General features: G+C 41.8%; 2 protein-coding genes across 24 annotated transcripts in view; both read right to left on the bottom strand.

Annotated features, from left to right (window-relative positions):
* Positions 1–18,607, bottom strand: part of GPBP1 (GC-rich promoter binding protein 1) — an 86,939-nt gene that overhangs the window by 50,296 nt on the left and 18,036 nt on the right. The window lies entirely within an intron of this gene.
* LOC135971511 (putative uncharacterized protein encoded by LINC00596) lies at positions 409–17,498 on the bottom strand (the record flags this gene model as incomplete). Its single annotated transcript, XM_065547194.2, has 3 exons — positions 409–664; positions 8,594–8,599; positions 17,384–17,498. Coding segments are annotated over 3 exons (240 nt in total), but the record flags the coding sequence as incomplete, so codon positions are not given.

The following is an 18,607-nucleotide window of genomic DNA, read 5'->3' as shown; positions in this document are numbered from 1 at the left end:
TTATAAACTTAAAACTGATTTTTTCATAAAGTATACCTCAGTATAGCTTTTTAAAAAAAAATCAAATAGATAACTAGACATCAAGTGTTTCCTGACATAACCCAAAATGAAATACGGAGTACCATCTATGACACAGTCTTGTGCCCACCTAAAATAAAATTAGAAATCTGATTTAACTACCAATTAGCAGGACATTCAAGATGGAGAACAAGTTAAAGGACATCTGGGGGAAGTAATAAGTCAAATCCAGATCATGGGATAATTTAAAGGTTAAATGAGCTGGTTTCTACAACAAACAGTGGCTTTTAATGGGCAGATGAACTAAGAATCCTTTATGTGAACAAATCAACCTTAAAAAAAAAGAAAGAAAGAAAATTATGAAACAATCAAAACTTTGAACACAAGCTGGATATTATTAAATGGCACTAACGAATAATCACTTTAGATGTGATAATGGTATGGTGGTTATGTTTTAGAAGGAAGACAGGCCAGGCGCAGTGGCTCATGCCTGTCATCCCAGCACTCTGGGAAGCCAAGGTGGGAGATCACCTGAAGTCAGGAGTTTGGAACCAGCCTAGACAACATGGTGAAACCCCATCTCTACTAAAATAAAAAATTAGCTGGGCATGATGGCGGGTGCCTGTAATCCCAGCTACTTGAGAGGCTGAGGCGGAAAAATCACTTGAACCTGGGAGGCAGAGGTTGCAGTGAGCTGAGATCACGCCACTGCACTCCAGCCCGGGCAACAGAGCAAGGCTCCCTCTCAAAATAATAATAAATAAAAAAGACATATACTCAAATCTTTACAACTAAATTGATGATACATCTGGACTGTTTTTAAACCAGGGAATGGGCCTGGCACAGTGGCTCACGTCTATAATCCCACCACTTTGTGGTGCTGAGGTGGGCAGGTGGATCACTTGAGGTCAGGAGTTCAAGACCAGCCTGGCCAGCATAGAGAAACCTGTCTCTACCAAAAATACAAAAAAAAAATTAGCCAGGTGTGGTGGCATGCGCCTGTAATCCCAGCTGCTCAGGAGGCTGAGGCAAGAGAATTGCTTGAACCTGGCCCGGGAGATAGAGATTGCAGTGAGCCGAGACAGTCACTGCACTCCAGCCTGTGCAACAAAAGCAAAACTGTCTCAAAAAAGAAAAGAAAAGAAAGGTTAAGAGTAACCAGATATAAAAAGCAAATACAACTAGTTAAAACTGACAATGTAAGTGAAAATGTTTAAATGCTCATATTGGCTGAGGGAGAAAAACTCTGATACAACTTGAAAACCTTAAGAGGAATTCCAATAAAACACTCATGAAACAAAATACAGGTTTTGAGACTGTCTAACCAAAATATAGTGCACATCACAAAAATCCAGGTATTCAGAATCCTATTTATTTCTATTTGCATTAAATTTCAAAGTCTTGTGGAATAACAATGAAAACTAACGTTTTAAAATTTATAAAAGATTTTTTCTTTTAACATGAAGTTAAATGCTAAATGGTGCTTTGTGATACACACTTTTCCAACAACTCTGTTGAAAACTCTTAAAATTGTAGTTTCAGTAACTCAGTGGGAATGAAAAGCTTGTACCAAATAAAAATTCGTAAGAAACTTCAGAGAACTGAACCAAAAACTGGCAGGGCTCACGCCTACAAAAAAATTTTAAAAATAGCTGAGTGTGGTGGTCTATGCCTGTAGTTTCAGCTACTAGGGAGCCTGAGGGAAGAGGATTGCTTGAGACCAGAAGTTTGAGGCTGCAGTGAGCTATGATCATGCCACTGTACTTCAGCCCAGGTGACAGAGAAGATCCTATCTTAAAAAATAGAAGTTAACTCATGTTCTGAAAAAAGCTTTAAAAAAAAAAAAAAAAAGCAGTATTGTTATGGCAGTTACACAAGTATATAAAGGTTAATTAAAGTTTCACAAGTTCCACACCACTCATCTTAACTGCATTGTGCCATCTGATTTTGTCTCATCTTCTTTTCCCTGTGTATGTTATGGGTTGAACTGTGTCCCCCCAACCAATAAGACGTATGTTGAAGTCATAGCCCCCAATACCTTAAATGTAGCAATATTTGAAGATAAGGTCTTTAAAGAAGTGACTAACTGCAAATGAGGCAATTAGAGTGGGTTCTATTCCTACAAGACTGTGCCCTTATAAGAAATTTGGACACATGCACAGATAAAAGGACCATGTGAAGAGGCAGCAAGCAGACAGTCATTTGCAAACCAAGGAGAGAGGTCTCAGAAGCAATCAACCCTCTGCTGATGCCTCTATCCTGAACTTAGAACTCCCAAAACTGAGAAAATAATTTTCTGTTGTTTAAGCCACCCAGTCTGCAGTATGCCCTAGTAAACTAATGGCAGCCGTAGTAAACTAATACAAACAACTTTAGAAATAGACCAACTAAAATGTTTATGTATTATTTCCTTTACACATACACAACCACCAAGTACATACAGAAGACAACTACCCTCCCCCACAAAAAAGGCAAATCAACAGTCCTACTAACAATCCAGGAGTCAGCATTCCACAACTCATTAGAAATCTTCCACTGGCCCCCCACTGGTAAATTTGACTGGCTTAAGAAAAAACTATTTTTTAAGAAATCTACTGGATTCTGTTATATGTGAAGGTCCCACGTGGACATAAAGAGTTTAAGATACACAAACAGGTCTGGCACGGTAGATCCCGCCTGTAATACCAGCACTTTGGGAGGCCGAGACGGGCAGATCATGAGGTCAGGATATCAAGACCATCCTGGCTAACATGGTGAAACCCCATCTCTACTAAAAATACAAAAAAATTAGCCGGGCGTGGTGGTGAGCGCCCGTAGTCCCAGCTACTCCAGCGGCCGAGGCAGGAGAATGGAGTGAACCTGGGAGGCGGAGCTTGCAGTGAACCGAGATTGCGCCACTGCACTCCAGCCTGGGCTACAGAGCGGGGCTACAGAGCAAGACTCCGTCTCCAAAAAAAAAAAAAAAAAAAAAAAAAAGATACACAAACACTGCTAGTATGAAAATCCTAATTTTTTTTTCTCTGTCACCAAATTTACAATTTATTCACGACATCCATGTAGAATACAAATTTCCCCAGGAGAAAGCTGGTTCTGAAAAAAATAAAACCTAAGTGTACATCTTTAAGTGCACATGCCTGACTTTAATTTTTTAAAAAAAGATTATTCTTCAGACTGAAAAATAATACACTTTGGCAAAAAATACACAAATAGATGAAACTTTTTCTCTTTTTTATGTTTTATTTCTGACCCTACCAAATTTGTGCTGTTTCCAAAGAAAAACTTACTCAAATTGATTCCGTCAGAATAACAAACTTAGTCTTTAAAATGATTTCAGAAAACTTTAAGCTTTAAAATCACAAAGACCATCAAAAACACCCAAAATCAACCAATAGCTAAGGAATTCTAACTACAACCAGAGTAGAGTAAAAATCCTCAACAAAATACCAGTAAACCAAATCTAGCAGCATATAAAAAGGATCAAACACCGTACAAAGTAGTATTTTCCCAGGAATGCAAGAGTGACTCAACATACAAAAATCAATCAAAAATACACCACACTAATAACATGAAAGAAAAATACCAAATGATCATCTTAATTGATGCAGAAAAAGCATTTGACAAAATCTAGCACCCTTTAATTATAAAAATACTCAACAAACTGGAAACAAGAAGGAAACTTGCTCAACCTGATAAACAGCATCTATTAAAAAAAAACCCACAGCAAAGCATCCTCAACTGTGAAAGACTGAAAGCTTTCCCCTTAAGATCAGGAACAAGACAAGAATGCCCTGCTTTCACAAGCTCTATTCAACACTGTAGCAGATGTTCTAACCATAGTAACTAGGCAAGAAGAGAAATGAAAGCCATCCTGAGCCAGCACAGTGCAAAGCACCTTTAGTCCCAGATACGTGGGAGCCTGGGACAGGAGAAGTGCTAGAGCCCCGCAGTTCGAGGCTGTAGAGTGCTATAACGGCACCTGTGAAAAGCACTACACTGCAGCCTGGGGAACACAGTGAGACAGTGCAAATTTTTTTAAAAGCATCCAAATTGGAAGGAAGAAGTAAAATTATTCCTATTCACACATTACATGATCTTATACAAATTCTAAAGAGTCCAAAAAATATGTATTAGAGCTAATTAAATTCAGAAAACCTGCAAGATACAAGACCAACACACAAAAACAGCTGTGTGTATATACACTATTAACAATCCAAAAAAGAAATTAAGAAAACTCAATTTGCAGTAAAATCCAAAAGCATAAAATACCTATAATAAACATAATGAAGAAAATGTAACACTTGTACACCAAAAACTATTAAGACAATGCTGAAAGAAATGTTAAAAGACCTAAACAGAAAGACATTCCTGGCCGGGCACAGTGGCTCAAGCCTGTAATCCCAGCACTTTGGGAGGCTGAGGCAGGTGGGTCACGTGAGATCAGGAGTTTGAGACAAGGCTGACCAACATGGTGAAACCCCATCTCTACTAAAAAAAACAAACAAACAAAAAAATTAGCTGGGTGTGGACGCAGGCGCCTGTAATCCCAGCTACTTGGAAGGCTGAGGTAGGAGAATCGCTAGAACCCAGGAGGCGGCGGTTGCAGTGAGCCGAGATCACGCCATTGCACTCCAGCCTGGGAGACAGAGCGAGACTCTGCGTCTCAAAAAAAAAAGAAAAAGAAAAAGACAAGACAGACAGCCCTGAGGAATGGGAAACTTAACATTGTTAAGAGAGCAATACTACCCAATCATCATCTACAGATTCAACGCAATCTCTATTAAAATTCCAACACTCAGCCAGGCACAGTGGTTCACGCCTATAATCCCAGCACTTTGGGAGGACGAGGGGAGGAGACTGCTTGAGCTCAGTGGCTCAGAACTAGCCTGGGCAACATGGCGAACCTCGTCTCTACCAAAAATAAAAAAATTAGCCAGGCATGGTGGCTCGTACCTGTGGTCCCAGCTACTTCGGACAATGAGGCGGAAGGATCGCTTGAGCCCGGAAGCAGAGGATGCAGTGAGCCAAGATCACACCACTGCACTCCAGCCTGAGCGACAAAGTGAGACCCTATTGATACGGAAGGAGGAAAGGAAGTGCTGGGAAGAAAAGGGCATGATCCCTGGCTAGGGCTCCACCTCCATGAGATCCCTGGCTAGGGCTTCACCCCCCTGAGAAAGAGTAAGACCACATTGATATGGAAGTGGGCAGACAAGTGCTGGAAAGGGAAGGGCATGGTCCCTTGCTAGGGCTCCATCCCCGGGTCTGTGCCCACGGCACTTCTGTTTTCCTGCCCAAATGCTGCATTTCCCAAGACCACTCTGCCAGTCACACCCCCAACGTGTGCCTATAAAACCCTCCGAGACTAGTAGGCAGACATACAAGTGGCTGGACGTCATTAAGAGAGACATATCGGCAAAAGAACACACAAACAGCTGGACGTCGAGGGGAGCATGCCAGTGGAAGACCACACGTCAGTGGAAGACCACACGTCAGTGGAAGACCACATGCCGGTGGAAGACCACATGCCGGTGGAAGACCACACTGACAGAGAGCGGGCTGGCAGGCCATCGACCAGTGGAAGGGCTCGAAGTTTCGCTGAGTTTGGCAGGTGCAGTCAGAGGAGAGCCCAGGTCGCTGAGCTGCAGGACTCCAGGGGAAAACCACCCTCCCACTCCATCTCCCTCCTGGCTTCCCATCCATCTGCTGAAAACTTCCACTCAATAAAACCTTGCACTCATTCTCCAAGCCCAAGTGTGATTCGATTCTTCCCATACAGCAAGGCAAGAAAGCCCTCTGTCCTTGCGATAAAGCAGGGCATCTAACTGAGCTAATACAAGCCGCCTACGGATGGCTAGACTGAAAGGGCACCCTGTAACACATGCCCACTGAGGCTTCAGGAACTGTAAACATTCACCCCAGGTGCTGTAGTGGGGTCGGAGTCCCACAGCCTGCCCTGTCTGCATGCTCTGCATAGAGATTTGAGCAGCGGGGTGCCAAAGCAGCAAGCCACACCCCTATCACACGCCCTGCAAGGGGGATAAGAGAACTTTTCCATAAGTTTCACTATTTCAAAAAAGAAAAAGTCCAACACACTCTTTCGTGCAGAAATAGAAAAGACCATTCTCAATTTCCTTTGGAAGTGCAAGGGGCCCTAAACATCCAAAAACAATGCAGAAAAAGAATAAAGTGCCGGGCGCGGTGGCTCACGCCTGTAATCCCAGCACTTTGGGAGGCCGAGACGGGCGGATCACGAGGTCAGGGGATCGAGACCATCCTGGCTAACATGGTGAAACCCCGTCTCTACTAAAAAATACAAAAAACTAGCCGGGCGAGGTGGCGGGCGCCTATAGTCCCAGCTACTCGGGAGGCTGAGGCAGGAGAATGGCGTGAACCCAGGAGGCGGAGCTTGCAGTGAGCTGAGATCCGGCCACTGCACTCCAGCCTGGGCCAGAGAGCGAGACTCCGTCTCAAAAAAAAAAAAAAAAAAAAGAATAAAGTTACAGAACTCACACTTCCCTATTTCGAAACTTACTGCAAAGTAATAGTGAGCTGGCCATTTGTAGATCTTCTTAGGAAAAATATTCAAGTCCTTTGCCCATTCTGATTATTTATTTTTTGAGACGAAGTCTCACTCTATCACCCAGGCTGGAGTACAGTGGCACTACCATGACTCAATGCAGCCTCCACCGCCTGGGTGCAAACAACCCTACCACCTCAGCCTCCCAAGTGGCTCGGAATATAGGCATGCCCCAACACACCCAACTAATTTTAAAAATATTTTTCATAGAGATGGGGTCTCACTATGTTGCCCAGGTTGGTATCCAACTCCTGGAATCAAACAATCCTCCCACCTCGGCCATAGTGATCAAAGCAGTGTACTACGGCCTAAGAACAGACATATAAACCAAAAATAAGCCCACACATCTATACCCAAGTTATTTTCAACAACACTGCTAAGATCATTCAATACGGAACTGTCTTTTCAAAAAACAGACTGGGACAACTAAATACCCACTGGACCCCCCCACCCAAACCACATACAAAAATAAACTCAGCTGGGTGCAGTAGCTCACGTCTGTAATCTCAGCACTTTGGGAGGCCAAAGCAAGTGGATCGCTTGAGGTCAGGAGTTCAAGACCAGCCTGGCCAACACGGCAAAATCCAACATGGCACGGTGGTAGGTGCCTGTAATCCCAGCTCCTTGGGAGGCTGAGGCAGGACAATAGCTTGAACCCAGGAGGCGGAGGTTGCAATGAGCTGGAATCGCACCACTACACTCCAGCCTGGGTAACAGAGCAAGACTCTGTCTCAAAAATAAATAAAATAAACTCAAAATAAATCAAATACCTAAATATAAAAGCAAAAACTATAAAACTCTTAGAACAGGGAGATACAGCTTCTTGACCTTGGATTTAGCAATGAATTCTTAAATATGACACCAAAACCAAGAGTATTAAAAAAAAACAAAAAAACAAAAACTTCATGAACATTTAAAACACGTGCAAAGAATATTATCTATAAAGTAAAAAGACAACTGACAGAATAGAAGAAAATATATGCACCTCATATCTAATAAGGTCTAGTATCCAGAATATATAAAGAATTCTTCCAACTCAACAACAAAAAGACAACTCAATTTTAAAATGTACAAAGGACCAAATGCAGTGGCTTGTGCCTGTAATCCCAGCACTTTGGGAGGCCAAGGCAGGAGGATCACTTGACCCAGGAGTTTCAGACTAACCTGGGCAACAGAGTCCTCATCTCTACAAAAAATTTTTTAAAACTTAGCCAGGTGTGGTGGGGCACACCTGTATTCCCAGCCACTCAAGAGGCTGAGATTGGAGGACTGCCTGTGACCAGGAGGTGAGGACTACAGTGAGCCTTGATAGTGCCAGTGCACTATAGCCTGGGGAGCAGAACAAGATCCTGTCTCAAAAATAAATAAATAAAATAAATAACAAAATAAAAATGGGCAAAGTACTTGAATATTTTCCCAAGATAAACAAATGACCAATAAGCACATAAAATATACTGAATATCATTAGGGAAATGCAAACCAAAACCACAATGAAATACTACTTTGCTCCCACTAGAATGGCTATACTCAAAAAAAGAAAAAAACAGAAAATAAATGTTACCAAAGACATGGAAAAACTAGAACCCCTGTATATTGTTGGCGTGAAGGTAAAAGGGTTCAACAACTATAAAAGTTTGGCAATTCCTTAAAAAGTCAAACACACGATTACCACATGACTCAGCAATACCATTACTAGGTATATATACAGAAGAACTGAAAAAGGGTGCTCAAATTCTTGTACACCAGTGTTCAAAACAGCACTACTCACAGTAGCCAAAAGGAAGAAACACCCCAAACGTCCATCAATAGAAAATGAACAAAATGTGGCATATACAATGAAATCGTAACGATAAAAAGGAATGAATTACTAATACATGCTGAGTATAAACATCAAAAACAAAGAGAAGCCAGACACAAAAGATCACGTTGTATGCCTCAAGTTGTAAGAAGTATCCATAACAGGTAAATTCATAGAGGCAAAAAGCAGATTAGTGTTACCAGAGACTGTTGGGAGAGTGGAATGGGGGTGACTGCTTAGAGACAGTTCTCTTTCGGGTTGATGAAAACATTCCAGAACTTGACAGAGGTGGAGGTTTGAAAACACTATGAATGTACTAAATGCCAATGAATTGTATACTTTAAATGATTAACTTTATGTGATGTTATTTTTACTTTAATAAAAATAAGTAGAGTACTATATTATAATCTCTTGAATAAATTAAAAAATCGTAAGTCCAGATAAATACAAATAAACGAATGTAAATTTAAGAAACAGGCTTTTCTATAATTCCTAAGTACCTCATCCCCCCAAAAAATTAACTGCAGCTTTGCAGTGAAATAGCCTGGCAAATGTGCCCTTAATTGACACATCAACATCAGTGACAGAACGAACTGATATTGTATGCCTGAACAAGCGCCACTTACTTCTGTAATATTCTAGACCAAATAACCTGAATCTAAACACAAGAAAAGCCAAACCTGAGAGACATACTAATAAAACTGCCCCCAAATTTTCAAAAGTGTCAGGTTTAAATTCAAGGAAAATAATTTTTAAAAACCAATCAAGTCAGGCAAAGTGGCTCATGCCTACAATCCCAGCACTTTGGGAGGCCCAGGTCGGGGGATCGCCTGAGCTCAGGAGTGTGAGACCAGCCTGGTCAACGTGGCAAAATCCAATCTCTACCAAAAAAATACAAAAATTAGCCAGGTGTGGTGGTGCAGGCCTGTTGCCCCAGCTACTCAGGAGGCTGAGGCGGGAGGATGGTTTGGGCCTGGGAAGTGGAAGTTGCAGTGAGCCAAGATTCAAGATTCAACCACTGTACTTCAGCCTGGGCAACAGAGCCAGACTGACCAAAAAAAAAAAAAAAAAAAAGGTGTAAAACATATTTATTATATTTTTGAGTCATGGTTTTAACTTTAAAAAACTATGACATTTTTATTCCACTGAACTGTTTGCTTAGGTTTTAACATAACGAAACTTTATTAATATTTAGTAGACATCTACTGCAAGCACAGTCATCTACAGACTTCCCTTGTTGATTCTCATTCAGTGGTACTTAAGCATTGCACAGAACTCTTTTAAATAAATACTAAGAGTTACGGGTCATCAGATAAGGATGGTAAATGCCCTACTACTCAAAGAAGAAAACACCTAAGGAACATGGCCTCTACAGGTAGCAAAAATTGCCGCTTCCCTATTTTTTAGATGTTTGGTCCCGAAAGAAGTATCCAATGTCTTATCTGTTATCAAGCTATCTGTTTACAGATCAGATCAGATGATCTGAAACATGAAACTGCATTCATAAATTTTTAAGAAATCTGGATTAGAAAGTCCCAACATTTGAAAACTTCCATTTTAATGTTCCTCTTATCTGAAATTTGTTAGACTCCATCCTCTTCAGTTTACCTCTTAAGCTGTCAGCACCTTTCAATGCTTTTTCTTTTTTGTTGTTGTTGAGACAGAATCTTGCTCTGTCACCTAGGCTGGAGTACAGTGGTACAATCTTGGGTCACTGCAACATCCCCCTCTTGGGTTCAAGCAGTTCTCATGTCTCAGCCTCCCAAGTAGCTGGGATTACAGGTGTGTACCACCACGTGGGCCTGGATAATTTTTTTTTTTTTTTTTTTTTTTTGGTATTTTTAGTAAAGACAGGGTTTTGCCATGTTGCCCAGGCTGGTCTCGAACTTCTGCCCTCAAGTGATCTGCCCGCCTCAGCCTCCCAAAGTACAAGGAGTACAGGTGGGAGCCACAGCGCCAGACCCTTTCTATGCTTTACTTGCATTTTTATCATAAAAATCAAAACAGGAAGTTATAAAAATTATATTTGTTAAATTATTCCATATGAAAATTGCTATACATGTATTTAAGTACATACATATACATAAATATGGTGCGTTCAGCCTCCTAAAAACAAGGTGAAAAAAGCATTATATTCTGGAAACAAGATGCTTTTAATTCTCAATTTTTGAGACGTATTAAAGACGCAACACACAAAATATAATTGAACTTGAAAACTTACAAAGAACTTTTATATAAACTTCACTACCACAAGAAAATAAGCTTTACTCTCCATAAGGTAAACAAATTTCTACTTACTGAGCTTCTCTTTCCTCACAAACTGAAACCAACTGAGTAATCACTGAAATTTATTCTAACAGCCTATGGAATCCTTTTTTGTTTTAAAGATTGGCAAGTTTTAATTTATAAATATATTGCAAACAGTATGAACTCATTGGGATAAAATTTAATTTAAATCAACTCATTTATTGAACAGCTATTAATAATATGAGCAATATGGCCTAAGCACTGGAAGATATGAGGCATAAGAGAGGGCAGTCCTGCCTCTAACAGCTTACAATCTAATAGCATTAACAAATAACTGTAATACAAGGCTGCTGCCTCAAAATCCTCTTAGAAGTGTAGACACAAGCAATTTTTTCTCTGAAATATTTACCAAAAAGTGTCATCACTTCAAGTGTTCAAATGATAGATAAGCTTTTTTTTTTTTTTTTTTTTTTTTTTTGAGACGGAGTCTCACGCTGTTGCCCAGGCTGGAGTGCGGTGGCGCGATCTCGGCTCACTGCAAGCTCCGCCTCCTGGGTTCACGCCATTCTCCTGCCTCAGCCTCCTGAGTAGCTAGGACTACAGGCGCCCGCCACCGCGCCCGGCTAATTTTTTGTATTTTTAGTAGAGACGGGGTTTCACTGTGGTCTCGATCTCCTGACCTTGTGATCCGCCCGCCTCGGCCTCCCAAAGTGCTGGGATTACAGGCTTAAGCCACCGCGCCCGGCCTAAGCTTTTTTAAAAAAAATATGCTGCTGGGCATGGTGGCTCACGCCTGCAATCTCAGCACTTTGGGAGGCCGAGGAGGCTGATCACTGCAGGTCAGGAGTTCGAGACCAGCCTGGCCAACATGGTGAAACCCCATCTCTACTAAAAATATAAAAATTAGCCAAGTGTGGTGGCATGCGCCTATAATCCCAGCTATACTCAGGACACTGAGGCAGGTGAATCACTTCAACCTGGGAGGTGAAGGTTGCAGTGAGCCAAGATCAGGCCATTTGCACTCCAGCCTGGTGACAAGAGTGAAATTCCAACTCAAAAAACAAAAACAAAAACAACGCTGGAGCCAGGCCCAGTGGTTCACGCCCTTTGGGAGGCCAAGGCAGACCGACTGCTTAGGCCCAGAAGTTTGAGATCAGCCTGGTTAACATGGTGAAACCTCGCCTCTACAAAAACTAGCCAAGTGTAGTGGCATGCACCAGTAGTCCCAGCTACTAGGGAGGCTGAGGTGGCAAGATCACCTGAGCCTGGGAAGTCAAGGCTACAGTGAGCAATGATCGCTCCACTACACCCTAGTCTAAGCAACCGACACTCCATCTCAAAAAAAGAAAAAAAAAAAAAAAAAAAGGCCAGATTATCTTACATGAAAAAAAAGGCAGAATTATAAAAGATTTAAGTAATTTGCCCCTAGGCTACAAGAGCCAATAAATGACAGAAGCTAAGCAATGTGAACCCAGGTGCCCCTGCCTCAAAAGCCCACTCTTTCACTACAGTATCGCTAACTTTCCCACAGCAATTATTGAATGTTAACAAACCCATTCTCCTAAGACATTTTTTAGAAAGTAACCAAATAACCTGTCTTCAAGACCTGTTTAACAAGTTAATGAAAGGTCTGCATTGCACTACAATATCCATGTGTTTTAATATAAAAAAGAATGTTTACTGTCAAGTAAAATAACCTTACAGCAAGCGGCTACCTTAGGTGTCGGCTACCCTAGGTGTTTCTTAAGCAATTTATATTTAAAAACACTGCTGAACTATGTAAAATCCTAGAGATGGCTTAGTCCAACATGAACAAAAACAAGGCTACATGACTACAGTATTATCAAAAAGAACTATCTGGCCAGATGCAGTGGCTCACGCCTGTAATCCCAGCACTTAGGAGTTCAAGACCAGCCTGGGTGACACAGTGAAACATCATCTCTACTAAAAAGTTTTTTAAATTAGGAGATCGATTTGAGTAATAACTCCATCTCCCACGTGGCATGGGCAGCAATGCATCAATTAAAGTCTGTCTTTACTGGGAAAAAATTAGCTGCACATGGTAGCACACACTTGTAGTCCCAGTTTCTCAGGGGGCTGAGGCAGAAGGATCGCGAGCCTGAGCAACAGAACAAGGCCCTGACTCAAAAAAAGAGAGAAATACCTGACAATTACCTCATATGATACAGAATTTAACTTTTTAAAAAATAAGGTTCGGCCGGGCGCGGAGGCTCAAGCCTGTAATCCCAGCACTTTGGGAGGCCGAGACGGGCGGATCACGAGGTCAGGAGATCGAGACCATCCTGGCTAACACGGTGAAACCCCGTCTCTACTAAAAAATACAAAAAGCTAGCCGGGCGAGGTGGCGGGCGCCTGTAGTCCCAGCTACTCAGGAGGCTGAGGCAGGAGAATGGCGTAAACCCGGGAGGCGGAGCTTGCAGTGAGCTGAGATCTGGCCGCTGCACTGCAGCCCGGGCGACAGAGCTAGACTCCGTCTCAAAAAAAAAAAAAAAAATAAGGTTCATGGCCAAGCGCAGTGGCTCATGCCTGTAATCCCAGCACTTTGGGAAGCCAAGGAGGGAATATTACCCGAGATCAGGAGTTCGAGACCAGCCTGGCCAAGATGGTGAAACCCCGTCTCTACTAAAAATACAAAACTTAGCCAGGAACAGTGGTGGCCACCTGTAATCCCAGCTACTCAGGAAGTTGAGAAGAATAGCCTGAGCCCAGGGGGTGGAGACTGCAGTGAGCCGAGATCACGCCACTGCACTCCAGTTGGGCAACAAGAGTGAGACTCTGTCTCAAAAACACAAAACAAAAAACAGGCTTCATACACTAGAATCAATAATTATCAAGGAGCTGCTAATGTACCATACCTTAAAATACAAAGGTAGGTTTTGTTATTTAAAGTTTTCGGGCCAGGCGCACTGGCTCACGCCTGTAATCTCAGCACTTTGGGAGGCCGAGGTGGGCGAATCACAAGGTCAGGAGTTCAAGGCCAGCCTGGCCAACTTGGTGAAACCCCGTCTCTACTAAAGATACAAAAAATTAGCCAGTCATGGTGGCGCATGCCTGTAATCCCAGCTACTCGGGAGGCTGAGGCAGGAGAATCACTTGAACCCAGGAGGCAGAGGTGGCAGTGAGCATAGATTGTGCCACTGCACTCCAGTCTGGGAGACAGTATGATACTCTGTCTTTAAAAAAAAAAAAAAAAAACTTATTTACTCAAGACACAAACACTACAATGCTTTATATTTTGTTTTAATTACGTAGAAAATGAAATTACCTTCTCAAGCACTAACATAGAAAGAACATGGAATTTATCAGTTTCTCCCTGCCTGCATCCATGCCTTGGCCAGCAGCATAATTCTAAAACGAAAGAAAGAAAAGGAAGGAGAGGAAGGAAAGGGAAGGAAGTGGGGTGAGGGGGAGGCAAGGCAACAAAGTCACTTTAAGAATTTCAAGTAAGGGCTGAGAGCAGTGGCTCACTCCTGTAATCTCAGCACTTTGCGGTGGGTAGATCACTTGAAGTCAAGAGTTCCAAAAGAAAGAAAAAAAAAAAAAATTGTTACAAATACATCTGGAACCACCAGGTCTAGTCGACCAAACACCACTTAATATATTCCAGGTACACCTAAATTCAAGTAGTATGGGGACAGTAGGAGGTCTTGAACAGCACACAGCAGTATGAGAAATCGGCACTTAATCCAGCAGGTAAGGGAAGTATTAAAAGCAAGTTTTAAAGTGACAATTACACGTCTGGAAGTATGCTTTCAGAAAATAAATCTCGTAGCAACGTGTAAAAGGAAGGGGAAGAGTCACCTTTCAATTCTTATCTCCTTCAGCCACCTTCCTTTCCAGGGCTAACCCAATACACCACATTACTGGTTTCCCCTGTATTCCTATGGCTACTCCTCCTGAGTCTCATCAGGTTCCACCCATCCCTAATGTTCATATATCCCAATGTCTAGCCCTAGTTCTAATATTAGTAATATAAAACTGAAAGTTAAAAACTATAAAAAAAAAAGTCAGAAACTAAATACTATGACACTGCTGACTTTTGTTGTATCTACCAAACAGGAATATCACTAGTTTTACTTCACAGGAGTATGATTACATACAAGTATTTTGTATGTTAAAAGAACATAAATATTGTGGAATTGATATAGTATTCTGAAAGAACACAGAAAAGAACTGTACTAAGCGTACCCTGCCATTGTAAATGTACTCTTTGATTTTGTTTGAGAAATATTTATTGGAGTCCAAATCATGATTAATTCATATTAAATCCCACTTTATCATGAGATATAGTAAGATTTTTCCTGTTTAACAGATGCCTATTACCTAAAGAAACAAATAATTTTAAGCATAAAATTATTGCAACTGCAAAGCCAAACAATATATTCATAACTGGAAAAAAACAAAATGTGAAGCAAATGACATTTGGAGTACCAAAAAGTTAAATAATTACTAATAAACATTTATTTAGAGATAGTCTCACTCTTTCACCCAGGCTGCAACCTCCGCCTCCCAGGTTCAAGCAATTCTCCTGCCTCAGCCTCTCGAGTAGCTGGATTACAGGCATGTGCCACCATACCTGGTTAATATTTGTATTTTTAATAGAGACAAAGGTTGTACCATGTTGGCCAGCTGGTCTCGAACTCCTGACCTCAAGCAAACTGCCTGTCTCAGCCTCCCAAAGTGCTGAGAATACAGGCATGACCACGGCCGGCCTAATAAATATTTATTTATTTATTTATTTATTTTTTTTTTTTGAGATGGAGTCTGGCTCTGTCGCCCAGGCTGGAGTGCAGTGGTCGGATCTCAGCTCACTGCAAGCTCCGCCTCCCGGGTTTACGCCATTCTCCTGCCTCAGCCTCCGGAGTAGCTGGGACTACAGGCGCCCGCCACCTTGCCCGGCTAGTTTTTTTGTATTTTTTAGTAGAGACGGGGTTTCACCGTGTTCGCCAGGATGGTCTCGATCTCCTGACCTCGTGATCCGCCCGTCTCGGCCTCCCAAAGTGCTGGGATTACAGGCTTGAGCCACCGCGCCCGGCCTTAAATATTTAAATAGAAAACTAAGAAACTATGATAATCACTACCATAACAGAAATATAAAAATACTCAATTTAAACAAGATACTGAACTTGTTTATTCTGTTCATTAGTACCCATTACAAATACAACAGAATTTCAAATTCATGATGGCATCATGACTTCAAAGATCCTATTTAAAAGGCAAAAAAGAACAAAGGAGTTAAAGAACAATAAAGGAATAAAACTGTGATAATGAAAAGGCCATGAGCCACTTCATGAAATTTTTGGAATGACATAAATGCAAGCATAATAACTGATGAAACAAGACAATGAAAGCCAAGGCCTAGAAGACATGTGGAAGGTAGAATACAGTGGGAAGCTGATCTGCTCCCCAGAATGCTGAAATGATTTAGGATTACAAAACTGCAGATACAAAGGAGAGCAGAGCGGGAAATGGGACTGTAAAGAAGTAGCTGAAAAACCTGAATGCACAATTGTCTACATGAATATAAGCAAACACAATAACATAACGATGACACCGAAACAAAAAGGAAAGGTAGATTCTCTCAAACACAAATAAGGAGCTAATATGGGTTCTGGCACCAAAAGATATTTGGCTTTTCAGGGTCCTACAACATTGACAGCTGTTCAATAAGCACTGCTAACATACACATTAACTCTCAAACAACTTTTTATTGCCTCATTCTTAAATATGAACTAATAATCATCAAACATTTTAAGCAAAGTAGCAAGTGAAAGAGATCATTTAAAAAAACTATCAACAAAAAGGAAACAAAGAATTTAAGAAATAACTAGCAAGATAAATGAATTTTTCAGAACCAAGGACAAACAACAACTTCTAGAAGGAAAACAATACCTGCCTGCAAATGAAGAAAAAAATGAGACATTAAGCAAAAAAATTTTTAAAGCAAAAAAAACTGAAGCAGGCCGGGCGTGATGGCTCACGCCTGTAATCCCAGGACTTTGAGAGGCTGACATGGGTGGATCACCTGAGGTCAGGAGTTCTAGACCAGCCTGGCCAACATGGCAACCCCATCTCTACTAAAAATACAAAAACAGCTGGGCATGGTGGTGGGCGACTGTAATCCCAGTTACTTGGGAGGCTGAGGCAGGAGAATTGCTTAAACCAGGAGGTGGAGGTTGCAGTGAGCTGAGGTCGTGCCACTGCACTCCAGCATGAGCGACAGAGCAAGACTCTGTCAAAAAAAAAAAAGAAGCAAAAGATTTTCTTTTACAATTCTGGGAAGCCTAGGGACTGCTTCAGGAGAGTTCCTGCTCTGAGCATGGAAATAAAGATTCTATAACAATTCTTCTCCTCAAATGGAGGAGGAGAATATGTAAGAAAGTCTTGTAAACTGTAAACTACTATATAAATTACTTTAAAAAAAAAAAAAACGGGCTAGGCGTGATGGCCAGGCAGGAGGATCACTTGAGGTCAGGAATTTAAGATCAGCCCGGGCAACATAGAGAAACCCCGTCTCTACTAAAATTCAAAACAGGCCAGACGTGGTGGTTCACGCCTATATCCCAGCACTGTGGGAGGCTGAGGCAGGTGAATCACTTGAGGCCAGGAGCTTGAGACTAGCCTAGCCAACGTGGTGAAATCCCATCTCCACTAAAAATAAAAAAAATTAGCCAGGTGTGGTGGCGCACACCTGTAATCCCAGCTACTTGGGAAGCTGAGGCAGGAGAACTGGATGAACCCAGGAGGCAGAGGTTGCAGTGAGCCAATGTCATGCCACTGCACTCCAGCATGGGCAACACAGCAAGATTCCGTCTCAAAAAAATATATAAAATAATAAAATAAAATTCAAAACAATTAGCCAGGCTTGGTGGCACATGCCTGTGGTACCGGCTACTTGCGGGGGGGGGGGGGGGGGTGGGGGGGGGGGTGGGCTGAGGCAGGACAATGGCTTGAGCCCAGCAAGTCGAGGTTGCAGTGAGCCCTGATTGTTCCACTGTACCACTCCAGCCTGGGCAACAGAGCGAGACCTTGTCTCCAAAAATAAAAATAAATAAAAAGATTATGACAATTGCATTTAAATCCTAGTTCTTCTAGCACCATGAAAGCAAATTTGTTCAGTGGTTATTTGCCATTTATAGCATCTGATGCTATACAACACAAAATAGGTGGAAAACAAAGGTGCACTAAGGTAATGCTTATCCTGAAATTACCAAATGTGAAATCCACCAGACTAAATTTCTCTACTATTAATTTGATAACAAATTAATTTCATATCTGGTTACTTTGTGTTGAAACTCCACATCAGTAAAGAACAGTCAAAAGAAGTCTTGACTCTGAGGCCACACATGGTGGCTTACACCTGTAATCTCAACACTTTTGGGGAACTCAAGATGGGAGGATCACTTGAGGCCAGGAGTTCCAGACCAGCCTGGGCAAATAGAATCTAGTCCTTGGCTCTACAAAATATTAAGAAAATAAAAAAATAAATCTTGACTTTAAAAACTGAAAGTAACTAGGCAGAGATAGAAAACGCTGACAAAAAGTAACCATCATATAGAAGGAAAAGGAAATACTGAGAGACTATGTGCAGATATCATACTGACTTTTACATATCTTAACCACTGCAATAGATAGAGTTTCGCTCTGTCACCCAGGCTGGAGTGCACTGGCGCAATCTCAGCTCACTACAACCTCCACCTCTCCGGTTCAAGAGACTCTTCTGCCTCAGCTTCCCAAGTAGCTGGGACTACAGGTGCACGCCACCATACCCAGCTAATTTTTGTATTTTTAGTAGAGACGAGATTTCACCACATTGGCCAGGAGGGTCACAAACTCCTGACCTCAGGTGATTCGCCCGCCTCGGCCTCCCCAAGTGTTGGGATTACAGGTCCTCATGAGCCACTGCACCCAACCAAAAAACTTATTTTAATATTCATTTCACAAAT

Source organism: Macaca fascicularis, chromosome 6 (assembly GCF_037993035.2).
Source record: "Macaca fascicularis isolate 582-1 chromosome 6, T2T-MFA8v1.1".
In the NCBI taxonomy this organism is placed as follows: Eukaryota; Metazoa; Chordata; class Mammalia; order Primates; family Cercopithecidae; genus Macaca; species Macaca fascicularis.
Note: the sequence above shows the minus strand (reverse complement) of the source record. Positions and strands in the feature narration are given on the sequence as shown.